This window comes from Pelodiscus sinensis, chromosome 23 (assembly GCF_049634645.1).
Source record: "Pelodiscus sinensis isolate JC-2024 chromosome 23, ASM4963464v1, whole genome shotgun sequence".
Classification (NCBI taxonomy): domain Eukaryota; kingdom Metazoa; phylum Chordata; order Testudines; family Trionychidae; genus Pelodiscus; species Pelodiscus sinensis.
In genome coordinates this window covers 21,330,869-21,353,524 of record NC_134733.1, presented here as the reverse complement: position 1 = coordinate 21,353,524, position 22,656 = coordinate 21,330,869, and the positions used below count along the sequence as shown (strand labels likewise).

General features: G+C 45.8%; 1 protein-coding gene and 1 long non-coding RNA gene across 7 annotated transcripts in view; one reads left to right on the top strand and one right to left on the bottom strand.

The window, feature by feature from the left end:
* The window catches only part of PRDM16 (PR/SET domain 16), a 539,129-nt gene that overhangs the window by 40,901 nt on the left and 475,572 nt on the right, over nucleotides 1–22,656 (bottom strand). For all 6 annotated transcript variants that reach the window (XM_075906566.1, XM_075906569.1, XM_075906568.1 and 3 more), the window contains 4 exons: nucleotides 17,665–17,863; nucleotides 13,434–13,581; nucleotides 12,224–12,377; nucleotides 3,401–4,802 (listed from right to left, as the gene is read on the bottom strand). In XM_075906566.1, coding sequence (XP_075762681.1) covers nucleotides 3,401–4,802; nucleotides 12,224–12,377; nucleotides 13,434–13,581; nucleotides 17,665–17,863 — 1,903 coding nt within the window. The remainder of the gene's footprint in view (nucleotides 1–3,400; nucleotides 4,803–12,223; nucleotides 12,378–13,433; nucleotides 13,582–17,664; nucleotides 17,864–22,656) is intronic.
* Nucleotides 4,099–9,267, top strand: LOC142819436 (uncharacterized). The gene is made up of 3 exons (XR_012897335.1): nucleotides 4,099–4,239; nucleotides 4,658–4,968; nucleotides 5,098–9,267. It is a non-coding gene; the product is annotated as an uncharacterized LOC142819436 (long non-coding RNA).

The window sequence follows — 22,656 nt, the reverse complement described above, 5'->3', positions numbered from 1 at the left end:
TTCTTTGCCTTGGCTTTGTTTGTTAAAGGCCTGCAGCTGATAGTTTAAGCCAAAGTTGCAGCTTGTATTTGTGAAACTAAGGGTTTATCTACACAAGGAAGGTAGCGTGCAGGCACTGAGGGTGTGAATTTAAAGAGATGATCTACTCTGTAAGGACACTCTTAATAGTCACTGAAGCTTGGTCTACACTAGACCAGGCAAGTCAGCTTATGGTACGCCATCCAGTTACACAAAACATGTGGTCAGATTCAGTTTACCATAAGCCGATCCACCATGGCCAACGGGAGCACACGCTCCTGTTGGCTTCCCTTACTCCCATACTCGCAGAATGTGGAGTACAGGATACAGGCAGGGGCTGCGCTCAGCCTTCGATTTGGGGGGTCTACACTAGACCCACTAAATCGAATGCTCGAAGATTGACCTCCAGAGGGTCGACCTTCTCCGCACTATAGATGGATCCTTAGTGCACAGGAGAGAATCCACATGTGGCGTTAATTCAGAGTCGCTTATGCCCACTCACAATAGCTATTGTGGGTTTCTTCCCATGCCAGCAAGCTCTAAATCTACATTTAGGCTCCTAAGAGTTGGGTTTTTCAAAACACCTAAGTGACTTAGTAGCCCAACCCCCTACGAAGTCACGGAAGCGCTTTTGAAAAATCTCAGGTTTACGAACATAAATATGGATTTAGGAGTCTAACTTTTGGCTCCTATTTTTAAAATCATTGGTGCTAATGTCACAGCATCATCGATTTGCAGTGAAACTGAATGGTGAAGTCCTCCAGCCAAAATGTGAATGGGAAACTGCATGGTTTGCTGGGGAAGTAGTGTTATGGAAAATAACTCACAGGAATGCAGCTGCAAACCGTGGACTAGGTTCTGTCTCCAGTACACCAGTGAAAATCTAGAGTTACCATAGTGGCCTTAACTACATTTCTCCAGGGTAAATGAAAACAGACTCTCGTGTTGAGGCTTAGCAGCTTGATACAGTGTTTAAATGGCCAAAAAAGTGATCGCCCCGTTCTATTTAGAGCATTACTGGAATTTGAAGCTAGCCTTTCTCATGGAAAAGAGAAACGAGGATCCAAAACATAGCCCCAATGATTATTATTTATTTTTAGTGGTTTGTGCTTAAAAATCATGAATGGAGTCGTTTTTGCTGAAAAAAGGACAAACAGTAGAACTAAACTCCAACCGGATCCAGTGTAAAATGGCCGATACATTAACTGGGGAAGTCCGTCCTCGAGCTGCCTAGAAAGTTTCCCATGAAACAACCCAACCTGCATCAAAAAATGAACAATAAAATTCACGGGCGCCTTTGGGCGAAGCAACGTCACCGCACTCTGCTCAGCTCTGGCATCTTCCGAGGTCAAGGCCTAAGCACGGTAAAGGGCTGATCTCCCGTCCGAGCCAAATTCCACAGGGACTAAAGGATTAAGCGGAGCTTTTCAGCCCAGTGCCTGAGAAGATTACCTTAATGAGGCGGAGTTGAAAATTGCCCTGATTTCAGGCTGTCTGGCTGCATTAAATTATAATCGCCAAGAGCAAATGTCAAGGGTATAAGCTGCATTTGGGAGGCAGAGGGGAGAAGAGGAGCCAAATGATATGAGGAAGGGTGATAAAGAGATGTTTAGAAACAAAATATTTTCATATTTTTTCACACTAGGACTTGCAAGTTTTGCGAGTTAGCTCATTACATCTGAAGTCTGGTTTGCAAGCGACTCCACTGCCGACTTTCTATTTCCATATCTTACTAAAACTATTTGCATCCTATGGAATGCAGCAACGGACACCCTCATCCTTCACTTACATCTCTTTTCTAGTCCTCCGTGCTTTTCCCGCGCCTGCTATTTTAGCTGGCAAGTGCTTTCCGTTCAACCTCTGTTGTTTTAGCATTCCTTCTGAGACTACCCAGAGGTGGTCTGGTGGAACCCTGTGCTGATTCTCTGCTCCCACCCGATCCCCTTTATTTATTGTCCAGACGTAGTAGTACAAAAAACAAATGCTGGACTATTGACATCATCACTTCGCTGGAGTAGGCTGATCGTAAGCGGTGGCAGAGAGAACATAGGAGAGGTGCCATGTCACAAAGCAGCCTTCTTTCCAGATGGCGAGCATGTCAGTAAGCAATGCGGTATCAGCCTGGAAAGTGCTGGCGAGGAGACTGGGGCTTTCTTCATAGCAAAGCTATAATGGCTCACTAATCCTTGTCTTAACTGACAGCTCTTGGGCCTAGTTGGATGTTGACATCATGTTTTTCCACACTTATCAGCCATGCAATAGGAGCAAGGCAGTGCACAGCAGGTGCTGTTTTCATGGGATACCCTTCCACAGGTTGAACCTCTCTAGTCTGGCACTCTTTGGTCCGGCATGCTTTTAGTTAGCCAGATGTCCACTTAGCACGGGTGTGGCCAAGTTTCCTGCAGTCCCATAAAGTTTTTTTTACAGCCCTAACTCCTGCCTGTCAGTGTTCCATGCTGTTCTTTAGCTCTAATTTACCCCTTAATGTCGTCTAAGAGCCCAGTGAGCAATGGAAGTGTTGGTAATGCTGCTAGACAATATTAACCTGCCGTGGATCGGCAAATTCTCTGGTTCGGTGCTAGTTAGGTCCCAAGGATGCCGGATTAGAGAGGTTCAACCTGTATTAGTATCTGCCACTGGGTAAGGATTGTGGTACCATGGCATCTTTTAACAGCAGGGATATTGCTGACACAAGGGTGGGAACGCAATGTGTCAATTATTTGTAGTGGGGGTCCCAACATGTTTTGTGTTTGAGAAAAACTTGTAAAAGGTTTTAAAGTGACAGAGGAGTCAAGCCTTTCCTGTGAGTATGAATCCATGCTCACTCTTTCTGGAGACTCATAAACTAGGTGAAATATTTTTTTCTGCTAAGTGTTCCCTGGGTTTAGAGATTTTTTTCAGCAAAAAAAGCAATCTAGACGGGGTTCTTTTGAAAAAAAGCCCCTTTTTTGAAAGAACCCTTACTCCTGAAAAAACGAGGTTTACAGGGTTCTTCAAAATAGGATTTTTTTCAAAAGAATCCCGTCTTGACTGCTTTTTTTTGGGGGGGGGGGAGGGAAATCTCTTCAGAAAAAGCGATTGGAAGAGATTATGCAAATGAAGCGCAAGATTTGTAAATCAGTGCTTCATTTGCATTTTCCATTTCCCTCATTTGTATTCCTCTTTCAAAAGAGGAAATGAAGTCTGGATGCACGCTAAGCGTGTGGGTTACACCTGAACAATAGAGGAAAAGTACCATCAAATGGACCTGGCTTGTAATGAACTTCCATTCGCTTTTTCCACCTCCCACCCCCACGTCATGATGTGCCTTGAGTCACAGCCTCTCCCCCCGCTTTGAAACCAGCCTGTAGGAAGAAATGGTTAAGGAAGGGTATGTTAATACCTGTATATGGGGTCCATGAAAAAGGGGGATGGCTTCGCATAATGCAAGGACGGCTGCTGCGGCAGCTGAGCCTGCGACATCTTGGGTAGTACGTCGCTGGCCATGAGCTTCCGTTCCCCATATATGTGGTTCTTCCGGGGCTCCCGCCCTCCATTCTGGCTGGCTCGGATGCGGTTGCCGATGCTTAGATCCAGTGGCTGCTCCTCCCCAGAAGACGGGGCTGGCAAGACCTTGGGGGGTGGCAAGATTGGCTTCATCTCTTTGGGTTTGGTGGTGAGATCGAAGGGCGACTCTGCGCTGGTGCTCCCCACTTTGTGAAGGTCCCGAGGTGACTTTGGTTCTGCCTTGACCAGCAAGTTGTGATTGAGGGTCCGGTCCGCGAAAGGATACAGGGAATGGGGGAAATTGGGGAGGAACTGAAAGGGGAACATGGAGTGGTATGGGAGGGAGCCGATCTTCTTCTCCTGCATCCCCATAAAGCCGGGGCCGAAATATTTCTCGGCAATAGAGGCGATCGCTTTTATCGAGTCATTGGCTGCCCCTGTCGTGGGGAGCAGCTGCTCCTCGGGGGGAGGGAAGAAGGAGTGCTGTGAATAGAAAAGGGGAAGCTCGCTCACGTTGTTGGTGGAGCCGGCGGGCGCGGAACTGCTGACAAAATCGGGCTTGCTCTCCGCCTGTTTGCTTTTGTCTTTCCCCTTGTCCCGGTCGCTCTCCACGTCGCTCTCCAGGTCGGAGCCAGTCCCGGTGGTGGTCTCGAGGTCCGTGCCCGTGGTGGTGTTGACGTCCTCGAAGTCGCTCCCGTCGGACAGGTCGCTGTTCCTGGCTTTTAGCTTGTCCAGGTAGGAGTTTTCCAGGCTGCTTTCGAACTTCTCCTCCCCGGAGACAGGCGGGTTACTGTTGCTGACGGCGGAAATCAATGGCAGGGCTGGGTTCCCCAGAGGGCTGGGAAGCTTTGCGTCTTGAGTGTGGTTGAGGGGGCTCTTGAGCAGCGGGGTGGGAGGTAACAGAGGAGGCCTGGGGTATAGAGAGGGAGGAAAAATCCCTGGGAACCCTGGAGTAAGGGCCGGAAAACCTGGGGGAGCAGGGGAGAATGGGATACCCCCGGGGTGAGGCCGGGATGGGAAGTAATCATTGAACCCCAGGCTGGCATGGTTGAGGTTGGGGGAGGGTTTGGATTTGTCCATCATGGAGGTGGGCGTTAAAGGTAGGCCTGGGGCAAAAATCCCCCCCGGGTTGTAATGGTTCTTGCCCTCGCAGAAGCGCCGGTGCTTGTTGAGAGAGGAGGTAGTGCTGAACATCTGGCCGCAGTCCTTGCATTTGATCTGGGTGCGACAGTCCGCATGCATCCGCTTGTGGCGGCAGAGGTTGGAGAACTGTGTGTAGGATTTGTGGCAGACCTCACCTAACGCATCAACAGAAACCAAACAACAAAGCCAATATGAAATTAATATGAAATTGCTTCCCTCCTGGAATGCTGAGCTATGCTGGGGCGCCTCTCTCTGCTCTTCATCCCACCTCGCCCCCTTTGTCCCACAGAGTGAAGGAAATGAGGAGCCCCGCTTTTTGGTGTAAGTCACTGCTCTATTTCCTCTGCCGCAGACGCTCTGTGCGACCTTAGGCAAGTCACTTAAAATTCCTGGCACGTCAGCTCTCCATTTATAAAAGAGGGGCCTGTCTCTTACTCTGTGTTTGTACAGCTCCCAGCACAGCCGGCTGGACTGGTGGTGGACACGTGGAAAGGTTACTATGATACAAGTGATAAATAATAACCAGCACATTTCCCTGTGAAAAAGCCCCAGTGGACGCAAATCTCAACTTGCAGCTGTACCCCTGCAAATCTTCAGAAACCTGATGTAATGTGCAATTCTAGCTCAAGGACTTTTATTATTATTATTTTAAATAAAGATAATCATGCACTTTAATCATACTATCTATTTATATTAGCAAGCCTGCTTTCCTCATCGTCTGGCATGGCAGGAAACATTCAAGGCTGAAGGGAGAAGAACGTTGCCTCATTTAATCAAATCTATCTCTTTTTTTAAAAATGCCATTAATAGTAAGTTACCGCTCCACGGGGATGTTCTATAAATATTTCTCAAACCAGGGCTCAGCCTCAGCTAGGAAGAAGGCAAGATCTTGTGTTTGTTAAATGAATAAGGGCACCCTTGCAGTGGCAGAGTTAATGGCTGGCAGCATTTTCCATGCAGGGTGCTAAATACCAGGCGTTCGGGATGCTAAATATCAGGTGACAACTTCTACGTGGCAGGATTTCATCCCTGATGGGCCAGGCAAGGTGGTTCTCAGGAAACAAGAATCAAACTCAACCCAAACTTTCAGAAATCCAAAGAAGTTTATTTTTTCCCTCCTGGTGTTCCTTCCACACTTACTACGAGACGGCCTGGCACTTCTATTTCACCTCCAAAGCGGTAAGGTGAGATTCATCCCTTGTGCTGAATGTCAGTACAAGTCCTACCCCTCCCCCCCCATTCACCTAAAGTGGCATCCTTTGGCTTGGCCCTTTGCACGGGGATACATTTCACCTGGTAGTGAACACAGGCTTTCACTGTTTTCACAAGAGAGTTGTTATTATCACCATTTCACAAAGCAGAGCAAGGTTCAGTGAATTACATAAGACAGTAGCCAAGCAGGAATAGAAGCCGGATGCCCTGACACCCTGTCCTGTGGCTTACGGATGAAGCAATACTTCCTCCTATGCAAGAGGCCCCTATCCCTGGGTTAAAAGTGAAACCTTTGCTGCAATTTATTATCCTCCTGGTTTACATCGGGACAGGAATGGAAGTATCTAAACACGGCCAGGGGAGCTGTTCTAATACTATTTCCACCCGACACCTCCAAGCCCGTTCACAAACTTGGCATGGGGACCCCCACCCCCAAAGGGGAGATGAATCTCACAAAAGCAGACTAGCTCTCCTTGGTGACAGTGTTGCTAGAAGATCTGTTTTTCCTCATGGTATTTTAACACTTATGCTTCTGGCCCTGCATGCAGCTCAGGAGAGCAGAGACACTGCCGAATGCGAAGGGGAAATAGCAATCAAGCATTTTTTTTAAGATCCAAAGAGATGTAAAAGCCAAATGATGGTCGTTTGATCTAACTTGTTCAGTCCATCCCTAATTTCCAGCATTCACACCTTAACCTGTGGCAGCCTGTTCTTGTGTAGACCGAAGGATTGTGGTTCTAGACAGAAGGATTGTGGTTCTAGATAGAAGGGGTGCATCTAGACTGGCAAGATTTTGTGTAAAAGCAGCTGCTTTTGCGCAAAAACGTGCCAGCTGTCTACACTGGCCGCTTGAATTTGCACGAGAGCGCTGATTTTGTAATGTACAAAATAAGTGCTTCTTGCGCAAATACTTTCACGCTCCTGCTCGGGAAAAAGCCCTCTTGCGCAAGAATACAGGGAAGAACTGTTTTGTGCAAAAAAGCCCCGATGGCTAAAATGGCGATCGGGACTTTCTTGCGCAAAATCGCGTCTAGACTGGCCACGGATGCTTTTGCGCAAAAGCACTTTTTGCTCAAAAGCATCCTTGCCAATCTAGACGTGCTTTTGCGGAAATACTTTTAACAGAAAAACTTTTCCGTTAAAAGTATTTCCGCAAAATCATGCCAGTCTAGATGCAGCCAAGGATTGTGGTTCTCTGACACTTTCAAAGGAGGATTTTTGGTTGGTTGGTTTTATTGTTTTTTTAACATGTCCTTGGTTTTAATGGGTATTTCAAGAAGGGAAATGAATCCCCAGCTATTTTCCATGAGGGTAAGTGTGAAAACAATTATGGGTTTGCTGTATTTATGCCTGAATTTGTACAGGGGGATCTGCCAGCGTCTGCAAAACACAGAAATCGCAAGGACTTGCTCTGTGTTCTCATGGTTACAGAGCCCCGGAGACATGCCTCAGGCAGCCTCAGAAGGATGAAGAGCCTCCCATATGTTAGGGTAGCGTCCACACTACCAAGTTGTGTGGACAAAACTTACGTCAACACCTAAACGTCAAGAAAGTACAGGAGGTGTTTACATTTGCTCTCTTTGTCAGCAGAACATGTCCACACTGGGGTGGGGGAGACTCCATCATTGACAGCAATGCACGCTGGGTATGTATCCCACCGGGCAGTGTTGTGGGAAGGCAGAGCTGATCTCTGTCTTTCTTGGGATTCCCTCGAGTTCTCCCATAGTCTCCTCAGCTGCCGGGAGAGGCCTCATAAGTAGAAAAGCAGCACAGCGATCTGTCCTCTGCTCCGCAGCAGCAGTCTGCCCGCTGCTGGGTGCCTAGTACAGGACAGAACAGGAGCATTCCAATGATTTGTTCATTGTTTGTTCCCCAAAGGAGCAGCTCACTCAGCTGTCAGATATTTCCAGGAGCTTTGAAGGGGGGGTGGACGACACAAGCCTGCAGGGCAGCAGAGATCACAAAACACTGAGCAGAGCCAGCAGGGAAGGCATTGTGGGATTCTGGCAGAAGCCAGTTCTCTTGACAAAAAGCACAATGTCTACACTGGCTCTTTGTTGACAATAATGGGAGGGGAAAAGAAAAATGTCTCTCACAGAGGTGGGAGATTTTTGCACTAAAACTGGGTGTTTTTCCTGATAAAAGTGGTGTTGGAGTATGAACACTCTCACAGTTTGTTGCCAAAAGGCAGACAAAACGTAATAGCGTTGACATACCCAAAGTGTTGCAGAAAGTAGGTCAAGGTAAGGATGGAGCTTCCAGCCTTAACTCTGTGGCTGCATCTAGACTGGCAAGCAGCTGCTTTTGAAGAAAAACTTTCCAGCTGTCTACACTGGCCGCTTTGAATTTGCGCAAGAACACTGACGATCTAATGTAAGATTGTCAGTGTTCTTCCGCAAATAAAATGACTCTCCCATTCAGGAAAAAGCCCTCTTGCGCAAATGCTTTTGCGCAAGAGGGCCAGTGTAGACAGCTGAGAACCGTTTTGTGCAAAAAAGCCCCGATGGCGAAAATGGCGATCGGAGCTTTCTTGCGCAAAACCGCATCTAGATTGGCACGGACGCTTTTCCGCAAAAAGTGCTTTTGCGCAAAAGCATCCGTGCCAATCTAGATGCTCTTTTCCACAAATGCTTTTAACGGAAAAACTTTTCCGTTAAAGCATTTGCGGAAAATCATGCCAGTCTAGACGTAGCCTGAGTTTCTTGGCGTTGACAGTTGCATCTGTTTGACTCTTTAATTCTATAGTGCAGGAGTGTTTCTCCCTGCATGCTTGTGTATTTGCAAAGAGAGCATCTGTAGGCCTCAGAGAATGTTTGCATGTATTCAAGAGAGCGTGTATATAGGTCTGTGTGAACACAAGTGTTTCCATGTGTGTGAATTTATAACTCCCTCTCAAATTACTAATAATTTTTGGAGAAATGTCACATTTTTGGATTTATTGAAAAGATGTTTGTATATTTTTCTTTCCAGTGGAAAATTACCCCCTTTCTAATTTTAACTATGTCTCCCTTTGTGTGTGCCAAAAGATGTTATATTGTGGCTTGGAAGAGATATAAAAATTCATAATAAATAGCTAATCTACTTTAGTAAATTACATCAGAAGAGAATGCAATTTTTTGTAAACATTCGTTGGCTGAACATTGGGTTTGTGGGTGAGCCGTATCCCTATGGTAAATAAGTTTAATAATGCAAATAAACAAGCAAAGTATAATCATCTCATGCAGAAAAAAACAGATGGAAAGATGAAGGGTAATATTAAAAATAAGTTCATCCGAAGAAAGGGATTATTGTTTTTTTTCATTCCTCCATGCCCGAAAGAATCTTTGCAACACCCTCATGGTTATGCAGCACAAGCAACAGTTCCCTGGAAAGGAGACCAGATCTTATTTCATCGTTCCAATTCCAAAGGAGAGCTTAAAAATACTTGTTTCAAAGCCCAGAGGTGCAGTGATTTTGGAAATTCACATGGAAGCATCTCACTTACTGTTCTGGGTTTTTTAGTTATAAAAGCACCCAAATCTACTTGTTTTATTATTCAGGTACAATGGTGCAAATACTTTCTGTTAAACAGAAAGAAAAAAGTTTTCCAGGGAACTCTGTGGCCCCAAGAGTTTGTAAAGCCTAGTCAGGAAGTGCCCCAATACCCATGGACATTTTTTACTTTTGACCCCATTAACCGATTCAGTATGGGTACGTCTACACTGCATGCTTATTTTTGAAATAAATTATTCCAGAATAGTTATTCCGAAATAGCTTATTTCGAACAAGCAGCAGGGAAGCCTCAAAATTAGACCGAGGCTAATAATTTTTAAGCTAGATAATTTCATGGAGGTTAGGTCCATAAAAGGCTATTAGCCAGGGGATAAAATGGTGTCCTTGGCCTCTGTTTGTCAGAGGCTGGAGAGAGATGGCAGGAGACAAATCGCTTGATCATTGTCTTCGGTCCACCCTCTCTGGGGCACCTGGTGCTGGCCACTGTCGGCAGACAGGATACTGGGCTAGAAGGACCTTTGGTCTGACCCAGTACAGCTGTTCTTATGTTCTTATGAGGCAGGCTTCCTGAATATAGACATGCTATCTCGATTTACAGCCCCACAAAGGCACTGGGGAAGAATACCTTAGAATGACCCTGGTGAGAGGCTATTTTGAAATAGCAGCAGTGGAGTGATTACACACACCTTATTTCAAAATAGCTATTTCAGAATAGGCGTTATTCCTCATCGAATGAAGCCGCTCATTATTTTGAAATTATTCCGAAAAACTGAATGTCTGTGTAGCTGCTTGCACTGTTATACTGAAATAATGCTAGTTATCTCGAAATAACAGTGCAGTGTAGATGCACCCAATCAACACAAATCTCCACTTGTCACCAGTGTTCTCTGCAAACTGAGGGCTTGGGTGGCTACCCAGGAGAGATTCAAATGCTGCCCAGCCAATTAGCAGAGTGTCCATAGTGCCCACAGCATGTGTTTCTATGGGTGGTGCACATCTGCACATGCCTCAGTGCACATAACAAAATGCATTCCGCACATGGATGGAAAAAATTAGAGGGCACATTGCTTGTCACATGACCTGGGTAGACTTGTTTTCAAGTTATTTCAAACCTTGATATGGATGAGAACACTTTCCCCATCATTGCTTTTATTCAAGAGTGAAGACCTTGTTAGAAGAAACTGTTCATTTCAACACAGAAATATTATGAGCTTCAAAGTCTCTCTTTTTCATGTGCCAGTTGGCATGAGATGCTAAATGAAAGATCACATCATCGTCTCTCTAGTCAGCAAAATGAATCACAACAGTATTTTGTACTTCCCTACTGATGCCCTTCTGATTATCTCAGTGCACATGAATGAATGTCGCTTCACTCCTACCCTTGTGCACTCTTCCCATTTGGAGATACAGAGGCAAAGAAAAGTTCACTGGGTTTTCATGATGTTATACGTGGATAGGCAATAAGTGGTTTATGGGCCAGATATAGTTCACCAGGGTTGGCCACAGGTATGGTCACAGGTACGGCCACTTGCAGCTCCCATTGGCCACAGAACATTGTTTCTGGCCAATGGGAGCTGCGGGAAACAGCGCGGACCGAGATACCACTTCCTGAAGTTTCCATTGGCCAGAAATGATGACTGGCAGACAATGGGTGCTGCAAGTGGCCATATCTGCCGCCATGCAGGTAAATAAAATACCAGCAGCCCACCAGGGGCGAACTGCATCTGGCTTTTTGTCCACCCCAACGTAACATGCAGCTTCCACCTTAAAGCCAGGAACTGAACAAGAGATCCTGTTTTGTGCTTTAACTACATATGTCCCCTTTTCGGAGAGATGCCACATGCCAACGCCCGGAGCACTTCATGCACCTTTCTAGGTGTGTCGAATACACCTTCCGGAGCAATTACCCAGGTGCAATGGGTAACTATGTTGATTTTTTGAAAAACCCAAAAGCAGTAAGAAAATCAGTTAAGAGCTTGCAAGCATTCCCAGGGTTAGTGATCTAGTGATCCTTTTGGATCTCTTCCAGCTCATCTGAGGAAGTGGGTTTTGCCCACGAAAGCTCATGATACAATATATATTTCTGTTAGTCTCTAAGGCTATGTCTACACAGCAACATTATTTCGAAATAACATAGTCGAATAAAATGTCGAAATACCATCAAGCTGGAGGACTTCTTACTCTGACTCCTATAACTCTCACTGTACGAGGAGTAAGGGAAGTCGGAGGAAGAGTGCTCTGTTTCGAAGTAAGTGCTGTGTAGATAGCACCAAAACTTGAAATAAGCTATTTTGCAATGACCTACACAATTGACGTAGCTCAGTTTGTGTAGCTTATTTCGAGTTAAGCCCTGCAGTGTAGACACGGCCTCCTGATGCAGCTAATTTGCCATTTAAATGGTGGCCGAGTATTGTCTAGATTAAAGGCTTCATGAATAAAGAAGAAAAAAAACTCCCTGCTTTTTAAAGTGTCTTATTTCTAGTATCTGCTGCTTTCCTAAATTCTTCACACTGGGCATGTGATTTGAAGCCCCCAGAAACACATTTCTCTCAGGCTATCTATTTATGTCACCCACAGGAACATTTGAAAGAGAGAGAGAGAAAGAAAAGATATGAGAAAATGGCATCCCTGAGACTGCTGAGCAACTCAGCTTTTAACTTGTCAAGAAAGTCAAAAACTGCCACGAATGTTTACTGAAAAAACAAGGCGCATGCAAAAAAAAAAAAAAATTGCTGGGGAATTTCATCTTGTGCTCTGACCTATAAAATTACAGCGGCTGCTCGACAGAGGTACAGCCCGTGCCGGGGGCCCCCCTCAGGATATGTGCAATTAGAGCAAAAGCCAGAGCACTGTGATGGCCGTGACAACTTACATATGAAAGGTTTGACAGTGCTGTGAATGTGCTTGTGTTGTTTGAGGCCAGACGAGGTGGCAAAGGTTTTGCCGCAGTCCGGGCAGGCGTGGGCTCGCGCACCAACGTGCTGGGAACGGATGTGCCGCTGGAGGTTGCTAGGGTCAGTAAACACCTGAGAAAACGAGAACAGAGAAAAGGCTTTGAGGGGACCCAGACCGACGGGGAGTGGGAGGAAGCAGCGGTGGGAGGCTTGGCTGACAACTGTTGTTTGTCGTAAACGTGGTCCGGATTAAGAGATGCTGAATTCAGCACTGCAGGGTTTTCTCCTTGCTCCGCAAAGAGATAACAGCTACAATCCGTGCTGACTTGTATCAGGCGAATCTGTCGGCACCCGACTCCTCTATGGTATCCCCGAGTTTATGGATAGTTTTGCTTCTGAACAGCTCAGTCTAGCTGCCTGACAACACACATGCTTCACGGGGCTCTCCTAAAATCTAGAGAGCCTCGTGATGCTGGGGAAAAGGCTATGGGAATGGCTGCTTGCTGGTGGATCGGGTCCCACATCCAAGTTTACAGGCTGAGGAGTCTGTTCTTTGCTTCCTGTTACTCATACAACCTTATTCTGAATAAGGGTTGCAATCGTCATGCCTACAGGCCAGGGGTGGGCAATAATTTTTGCAGGGGGGCTACTTAATGAATTTTGGTACATGGACACAGGCTGGCTCCACCCCCGGAAGGGGAGGGGTCTGGAGAGGAAGGGGAGGGGCTAAGGACTAGCCTCCCCCCAGAGGTGTGTGGGCCAGAGGCTTTGAATTAAAAACACCACTCCTGGCCCCACCACTACCGCGTTGCCTAGCAGCCTCCTGGAGTTGCTGCAGCTGCTTAAAATGCTCATGGCTCCAGCCCCTACCGGGGTACAGCAGCGACAGGGAGCCATGAGTCATTTAAGTAGGATCCTGCTGCCTGAACTACTGTCTGGAAATTCGGAGGCACGGGCAGCAGAATATAAATAGAAAGTGGCCAGATGCAGTCCAGAGGCCGGACCAAAGTGTCAGGTGGGCCGGATCCGGCCCCTGGGCTGCATCTTGCTGAGCACCTGCTCAATACGGTAAAACCATGCCGACAGCCACTGCGTTTGATTATTGCTGCAGCGTCATTTCTCCCGCTCACCAGGTCTTTTCCTGGACGGCGCTGGGAAACCCGAGCTGCATAAGGGCCTGAACCATACCTTCACACAGTTTTCACATTCAAATCGCTTGCCACTGTCATGTGACATCTGGTGACGAATCAGGTTCGATTTCCAGTTGAAAGCCTTTGGACATTGGTCACACTTGTACTCCCTCTCCTCCGTGTGGATTATCATGTGCTGCTCCAGGCTAGGAAAGAAAGACAGGCACAGAGCAGAGATTTCAGGCATTCAGCCACAGTCAGAGAGCTAATGAATAACATAGTCCTTGACCGGTTCTAATTTAGGGACAGCCCAATTGTACCTCCAATTTAGAGACACTTGTTGACAATGGAGCGACAGTGACCGCAATCCTGTCTCACGCATGGTTCTTCAGGGCCTCTGTACCAAGGAGATGCTGGAACCTGCCCCACCACCTTACAGTCAGGGCTCCCCTTATCCCTCCTGCCCCAGGGCCGCCTGGCTTTTTGTTGTCCCATCCCGTTTCAGCCGGACCCGAGGGTGACAGATGAAGATGGTGGTGACATTAAAGATGGTGACAGAGAAACAGGTCGATAAGCCATTGCTTTTTTTTTCAGAACTAATGATCTGAGATGGTGCTTCTCACATGACGGGACTTCAAAATCTTTTAAAATAAAGCGGCCAGCAGGTTAACGAGCAAGGCTGTGTCTAGGGAAATGTTCTTTTTTTTTCTTTTGGCATTTCATTCCACATTTGAAAACAGGTCCATTCTACCCTCTAAAATTTGCTACGTTTCAAGAATTTCCTCCCTCAAAAGTGGGCTCCATTTAGCTTGAAAAAGAGAGAAAACGGACCCCCAGTCCTGCAGGGCCACGAAGGGAAAAAACCTACAGGGGACAGAGACTCCTGAAGTTCCGGCAAGGAAAGACGAGCTATTCACGGTAGCTGCTGACTTGATCCTGTTGCCATTTTCATGGGCATAAAGCCCATCGCGCTGCAGAACACTGGGGACTCCGCATTTGAAAGAAATGTGATAAGGTGCAAACACATTTCACTTTTAAATGTCAGACATCTTTTATGACTTAACTCGGCGATTTCAACTTCTGCCAACTGGCAGCGCGTCTCAAACCAGGCCCGATGATGGCCAGCCGAAGTGGCTGCTGGAAGACAGCCATTACACAGATAGCTTTTCAGAGCAAGCCGTAGGTTGCTGTATTTCCCCCATGCCAAAATATTCTGTCTGCCTTTTCATCTTGAGTGTATGTGTCAGCAAGCAACTCTCCTGCTGTGCCAGCAAACCAGGGGGTGACAGTAAAGGGAAGCCACTGGGATGGGCGGTGGGATGGGTAAGAAGGGCAGGATAGTCCTCCTCCAAGGATGAACATATAGTGTGGTAAAGATTTACCCCATTAGCAACTCAAGTGCCAAAAAGGCTGGAAGTTGTTCACCCTGGAAATCCTGTGATCCCGAGAAAGGAGGAACATTTGTAACTCACATTGGCTTCCAATACAGATCACTGGGAGTAGCAGATACTCATCCACAGAACTGTTAAAATCCATTGAAATTTAACAGAAAATGAAATCCTCTCGATAGGTTTTTAAAAAATTGTCTCTATAAACATTTAACGTGGGTATTCAATTCTATATTATATGCTACAGGACAGTTAAAAACCTGCTAGAAAGGTTCTGTCTGTAAGTTATATTCCATAGACCCTATTCTATAAAGGTACGACATCTCAAGATTAGGCCGTATGGCTGGGATTTTGACATGATCATTATGGTGTTAAGAACCCAGGAATTAGGTACTTAACTCCCTAAGGCCTAGTGTAAACCCTGACAATGATCTAATCTGTGTCACTTCAGCGACGCAACTAGTGTATCTGAAGTTGGCGTATTTACGGCGGCATCTTGCATGCAGTAAGGTTGGCAGGGGCTGCTCTCCTGTCAATGCCAGCTACTCTTCTCATCCTGGTGCAGGACTGGCTTTGATGGGAGAGTGCTCAGAAATTGATTTATCATGTCTGGGCAGACACGATAAATCAATGGCCGGTGTATCGATCACTGAAACATCATTCCCCAGCACTGTGGAGACAAGTCCTTAGTTTCTTTCGCCACTCCCAGCCAAAACTGAAAATTGAAATATTCAAATATCTGTGACATGACAGCATTTGCGGGTTCACAAGTTATGACAACTCTGCATGTTGCTGTTTCTGCACGCCACCTCTGGGGCGTGGCTAGATTTCCTTCTGGCGGCTAACCATTTCTGATGAACCAAGGCAGTTTAAAATCTCCCTGCTCCATGGGACATCCTCTCTTTTCCCTTCAAATTCTGATTGCTAATTGTCACAAGCAAAACACTTGCTGTTGACTTGCTGTTATTGATGAAGAATAATCACCCATTCTGATAAAGAAAGTAGGTTCACCCATGAAGTGATATTATTTTCCTGCGGTTAGTCGTGATTTATGAGTTTATTTTGAGGAAAATATGGACAACTAAACTCAATATTTACAAGAAAATATCTAGTGAGATTAGCACATCTGTTTACCTCGTCATCTGCTAAGTGCTCAATTTCGGCTGTCTACTGATATTCTTGATTTGATCTCTATTACATTCCAAGAATGATTAGGCAAACTAGGTGTATTGACTGGATTTATTCAGCTGCATTAGCGGGGGTTCTCTCTCTCTATGAATAAAGGGCAATGTTCAGATTTGCTGGGGAGCAAACAAAATTGGTAGTTTCCAACTGAAGTGGCATTACATTTAATCTATGCATGGAATTAAATTTTTGGGAAAGGGAATTGTAAGTAAGTTTAACTGGGCAGAGGATTTTTAAGTTTTTTTAAAGGTGACCAGTTTAATGCACACATAGGCACTCTGCAATTGCCACATTTTCATTAAAACCTTCCCTGTAAAATTCATTATAAAAGGCTGATACTACTAAAGAGAAGAGACTAAACTGAGCTTTATCATTCATTCTCCCCTTTCCCCCAGTGAGTTATTTCTCATTCACTTCAGAAAGGATTGGAAAGCAGAAAATATTTGTAAAGAAAATTTTCACTAAATACATTTTAACAAAGATTTTGTTGCGATGGAAATTTTTGGATCACCTCTGTAGGACGGGCAATGCTGTAATCCTACTGCCATGTTTCTCTGGCAGAGAACCTCATCCCCTTGACTTCAGTGGTGAAGGAACATCTATGGATGGTGATTCCACCACCTCCTGACGGAACCACCTCGTGCTTCCCCACCCTTCTAGGGAAAGAGTTTTTCCTAATATCCATAAGAACATAAGAATGGCCATAATGGGTCAGGCCAAAGGTCCATCCAGCCCAGTATCCTGTCTGCCAACAGTGGCCAATGCCAGGTGCCCCAGAGGGAGTGAATCGAACAGGTACTGATCAAGCGATCTCTCTCCTGCCATCCATCTCTACCCTCTGACAAACAGAAGCTAGGGACACCATTCCTTACCTATACTAGCTAATAGCCATTTATGGACTTAACCTCCATGAATTTGTCTAGTTCTATTTTAAAACCTGTTATAATCCTAGCCTTCACAACCTCCTCAGGCAAGGAGTTCCACAGGTTGATTATGCGCTGTGTGAAGAACTTTCTTCTAGGTTCCAACCTAGACCTCCACCACTGCAACCTGAGACCATTGCTCCTCGTTCTGCCATCCGCCACTATGGGTATGTCTAGACTACATGCCTCTGTCGCCAGAGGCATGTAGATTAGGCTACCCGACATAGTAAAATGAAGCGGCGATTAAATAATCGCCGCTTCATTTAAATTTACATGGCTGCCGCGCTGAGCCGACAAACAGCTGATCAGGAGGTTTACCTGGGTGGTCGACAAATACCTTTGATGTCGACACCCGCGCGTCCAGACTATCGCGCTGAGCCGACAAACAGCTGATTAGCTGTTTGTCGGCTCAGCGCGGCAGCCATGTAAATTTAAATGAAGCGGCGATTATTTAAATCGCCGCTTCATTTTACTATGTCGGGTAGCCTAATCTTCATGCCTCTGGCGACAGAGGCATGTAGTCTCGACGTACCCTATGAGAACAGCCTCTTTCCATCCTCTTTGGAACCCCCCTTCAGGTAGTTGAAGGCTGCTACCAAATCCCCCCTCACTCTTCTCTTTTGCAGACTAAATAAACCCAAATCCCTCAGGATGGTGGCCTACAGCTGAAAAGCCATGATCTACTACCACTCCTGCTCTCCCAGATCCATGCACTTCAAAGTCATATTTTGTGTTAGGATAATTTCTTTTACTTTTCCACGTCCCACACGAGTTTCTGTGGCCTCAGCAATACCTGTATTTATTGGGGAACATTCTCTCACAGTCTTTGCACTCGTAGACCTGGCCATCGCTTAGCCCTTCCTGTTTGATCTCCTCATTCAGCGTCTCATACAGCGAGCCGACAGAGTTGCAGGCATATTTCTTGTGTCGCCGCAGGTCCAGCTTCGACTGGAAGAGTTCATCGCAGTCCTCACAGCGAAACGTGGGCTCTTCTACAACCAGAAAGACAAAAGAGGCCTGTTGCGGAAAGTCTGAACAATGTCAACTCTTTGGAGCCACAATTTCGCCTGGGAATAAAATGACGGGCACTGCACATAGCCCGAACAGAGCGTGTTTGAATGCTGCCGATACAGAATGTACCTCCGCGAACTGGGCTGGGGCAGTGAATATCAAACCTGAATGGTGCAAATACAACCATCAAACAACCTAAAAAGCCTGTGGCTTTCCGCATGCTCTGTGCTACAGAAAAGTGCCTTGAACAGCAGCAATTTGAACACCTCCGTCTGCTTTTTGTCCTCAACTCTGCTGGGGCTTTTTGCTGACACCGACAGGAGTTCCTGGATATACATAGTGTTGGGGCTTGGGGTTGTTTTATTTTATTTTGGCAATTACATGGTTTCTAAAATACAAATAACGTTGCGGCTGTTTCCTCACATGGGCCTGCCAAGAGGTGGGGAGGAAAGTTTTGCAAACCAGAAGGATTCCCGTCTCAAAAGGAACCCTGTAAAAAGATAATATATTTATGCTAGGAAAAGCTCCTCTACTTTAAGGCAACCTGGAGAACATGGTTTTCAAGGGATTGCCTTCCCCACCAAACCTCTAAGCTTGCTATGAGGCAGCCACAGTGCACTATGAAGCAGGAGGGGTTCGAAACCATAGCATCATGCAGTGAAGAGAAAGAAGCCAAATTCTTTGTTAAAACAAAAAAAGATCTAATGCACATAATAAATTATTGTAGTCAAGGTCAAACAAATTAAAAAGAGGGCAGCTATTATTAAGTTTACAAGGCAGCATCCTGACTATAGTGCCAAGTCAAACAATCAGCTCAGAGCTGTAAATTTTCCAGGAGAACGACTTCTGTGAGGGAGTTGGGACAATCCAGGGTTTCTCCACCCAGCAGTCAGCCTGAAACAGAAGCTTTTGAATTACCATTTAGTCTCCTTCTGCCGGATTTCCCCCTTCCCCTCTCTCAGCCCCGTTCCATTTCTGAAAGCCTTTTTTGCACTTCACGTTTCATTCTTGCATGTTAATAGCGTTACTGCATATGTAAAGCCTGTAGCAAGACTGATTAACTCAAGAGGCGTAATACAAATATTATGTTTAAGAGGGTAGAGCTGGGAGTGAATTCATGATCTTGGCTAATATTATTAGCTCTGATGGGGATCATTGTACAAAAGGAGGTGAGAGCATAAAAGATGGGGTGCATTCCCGTAGCCTCATTCCCCTGTCTGTTGGAGTTTCTGCCTTTTTATCTTTTATCTTTTAACTTTTTACCCTTCTATAAGTTACACGTGCAAATCAGCAAAAATTGTGCATAAAATTTCAGCATCATTTGTTTTTCAAGGCCCAAATGTAGGTTCGATATAAATCAGGGGGACCACGTCTGGAGTCAAAATAGTTACACCAAAGAAAGTGAAGTCAGAATAAAGTCCGTAACTGTCCTTGCTTCCTTATTTGTGATTCAAATATTAATCCTCCTTTCTCATTGTCAGTTACTTCCAAATGCTAGGGAATGAAACTAAACAGCATCAATAATAAATAAGAATCACTACTCACGGCACTTTGTATGCAAAATAATGTTGAGCTATTAACTAATCAATTAGCTCTCCCAGCAGGGGTGCTGCTCTGTTTGGACACAGGAGGAAAATGAAACTCTGAGAACTTAAGTGACTTGCTGAAGATGAGAAGAGGAGATTGGGAGGGGGGGCGGGGAGAGGCACACGCAGGCAAGCAAGTTAATATTTCCTAAAACCAAAAGTTTCTTCCAAACATTTTTGATCAAATTTTGAAAAACGTGAAAAAAGGGGCAAGATTAGTGACATTTTCACTTTTTTCTCCTTTGAAAGTACAGGTTGAACCTCTCCCTAGTCCGGCACTCGCTGGTCCAGCAACATCCGTGGTCCGGCATGATTTTAGGTAGCCGGATGTCCACTGATCATGGGTGTGGCCAAGTTTTCCATGGTCCCATAAACTTTGTTTACAGCCACCAGTTCTGGTGCTCAGTGTTCTGTGCTGTTAGTTAGCTCTAATTCACCCCATATGTCTTCTAAGAGCCCAGTTAGCAGAGGAAGTGTTGGTGATGCTGCTAGACAATACAGACCTCCCATGGTTTGGCAAATTCTCTGGTTTGGCACCGGTCAGGTCCTGAGGGAGGCCAGATTAGAGACGTTCAACTTGTAGCTCAGATAGATAATATAATATGGGTCTGATTCCTCTGCTACTGATGTGAGCAATGACCAAAGCACTCTTGGCTTCTGTGGAAGCTGGATTGGGCTTTTTCTAGTTTTTAGGGAAGAAACAATGTTTATTAGAGATCTTCAGAACAGAACCGACATGTAAGTGACATATTTTGTGTCACTGGGGAGCGAGAATGCTAAACAACGGCAAGAGAAGCTACTCAGATTTACTAGAAGGTTGACAAGGCAATATGAGCAGGAGCACTTATTGTGTTCATTCTGTCACCAAGAAATTGTTTCTTATCAAATAAAATCGTGCGTGGATTGAGTTATCAAATTACATTGTCACGTTGTAGGGGATGTGGCAGAATGGTGTTGCTACAAAGTGATTCCAGGCTAAATGTTCAACACCATCAGAACACACATCTCTTGCCTTAATTATGTCTTTTCTGGGACAGAGCAGAGCTGGGCAGAAGCACTGGCGTACTCCCCAGATAGCATCTCCTGGAGGCTACATCCTTGTCTAAGGGTGTGTCTAGACTACCTAGTTTTGTCGACAAAAGTGGACTTTTGTTGACAAAACTATACCAGCGTCTACACTACCGCTGAGTTCTGTCGACATAACATCGACAGAACTCAGCAGTTTTGTCGACGCTGGTATACCTCATTTTACGAGGCATAACACCTTCTGTCGACAGAACTCTGTAGACAGAAGGTGTTATTGCCTGTAACATTGCGTCCAGACTACAGAGTTCTGTCGACAAAGCAGCTTGCTTTGTCGACAGAACTCAATGTGTCTGGACGCTCTTTGTCGACGGAAGTTTTGTCGACAGTATCTGTCGACAAAACGCGGTAGTCTAGACGTACCCTAATATGCCTACATTTTTGTTCTGTCTTTGGACTCCAGAGAATCAGGTGAGACAAGACTAGTTTGGGTTGTCTAGCCCCTCCTTCCCCCATCTACATAGTAACTAACATTTCTTCTCTAGAGGTTCCTTGGGCTATGTCTACACTACAGAGGTTTTCCGGGGTACCGGAGGTATCCCGGAAAAACTCTGCCACGTCCAGGGAAGCCGTCTGCTTTTTTGGATTTGTTTTTGAAAAAGCGGGCATGTTCTTTCAGAAGCTCTTTTTTTCTCATTTTATGAGGGATAAGGGCTCTTCCAAAATAGGAGGTTTTCTCCACATTTGGCCCCATGTGGACGGGCCAAATGTTGGAAAAGCCTCTTCCAAAAAAAGAATCAGAAAAAGGTATGCAAATGGTGGTTCGCAATTTGTGTACCTTTTCCCCAAAAAGAACTGCAGTGTAGATATAGCCTTGGTTTGCTTGAACTGTTCTGGCAGCAAGAACAACTACTTCAGGCCAGGTTGGAGAAAACTGATGCAAAATATGCAACTCCTGCCACCTGAACTGTGTAGCTTAAGTTGATGTACCTTGCACCGATTTTCTGGTGTGGCCCCACAGCTCAAGGTTGGCGGGACAAATGTTCCTGTCGACTTCTCTTACTGCTCGCAACAGCAATAAGTGCCAGTACCGAGAGGGGCACCCTTGGTGCTTGATTTAGCGGGTCTTGACTAGACCCGCTAAATCAAACCCTGGAGGATTGATTGCCAGAGCGTTGAATCTCTGACGAGTGGAGACATGGCCTTAGTAACTCATCCCATAGATCTTCCCTCCCTTCCTCCTCCCTCCCTCCCTCCCTCCCTCCGTCCTTCCTTCCTTCCTTTCTTCTTTCCTTCCTTCCTTCGTGATCTAGACAAAACTTTGCTCTGGACAAATAATCAAATTTCATCCATAGCTGTTCTCAGTTTATATTAAAACTTCCATGGTTTGGAAATCCCACAAAAGCCTGATCTTCTATGGAGTATTCAGAGTATCATAATTCCATACAGAACGAAAATATTACTGGTCTCAGTGCATTTTGGTGTTTCATCTTTTATCCTAACCTTGGAAATGCAGAAGTGGATGATTTTGGGGGGTTTGTTTTGTTTTGTTTTTTGCACAGAAACAATTTAACAAAGAATATCCTCAAGCTTCAAAAATCCTTCCAGATTTAGGTTGGTTGGTTCTTATTTTACCCTAACCAGTTTCTAGGTATAAAATGCGCAGATGGATATAGGCCAATGATGGGTAGGTAACCTGCAGCCCATGGGCCACATACGACCCATTGGGTTCTATAAATGGCTCGAGACATTTTATTTACCATTGTCCATACACAGAGTTGGCAGATTCTGCTGGTTTCTGTCTGAGCAGTTTTTTTCCTACGGGTGTTACTGAAGTGACACACACGTAAAGCCAGGGCATCTGAAGTGAGATGGGTGCCAGGGGTGGTTGCTCCCAGCCCCACCTGCAGCCCCCCCTCTGCTGAGGCCCCACCCCCTATAGGGAGGGGAAGAGATGGGAGGAAGTGTGTGTGCACGGCCTAACCTTCCCGGCCTGTGGAGCACCGGGGGAGGGGAAGAGAGAGGAGGGAGTGTGGCGCGGCTCCCGCCTCCCTGGCCCCCGGAGCTCTGGGAGTGGGGAGAGGGAGGAGGGTACATGGCACAGCTCTCGCCTCCCTCCCTGGCTACCGGGGAGGGCAGGCACTGGGAGCAGCAACACTCTGTCG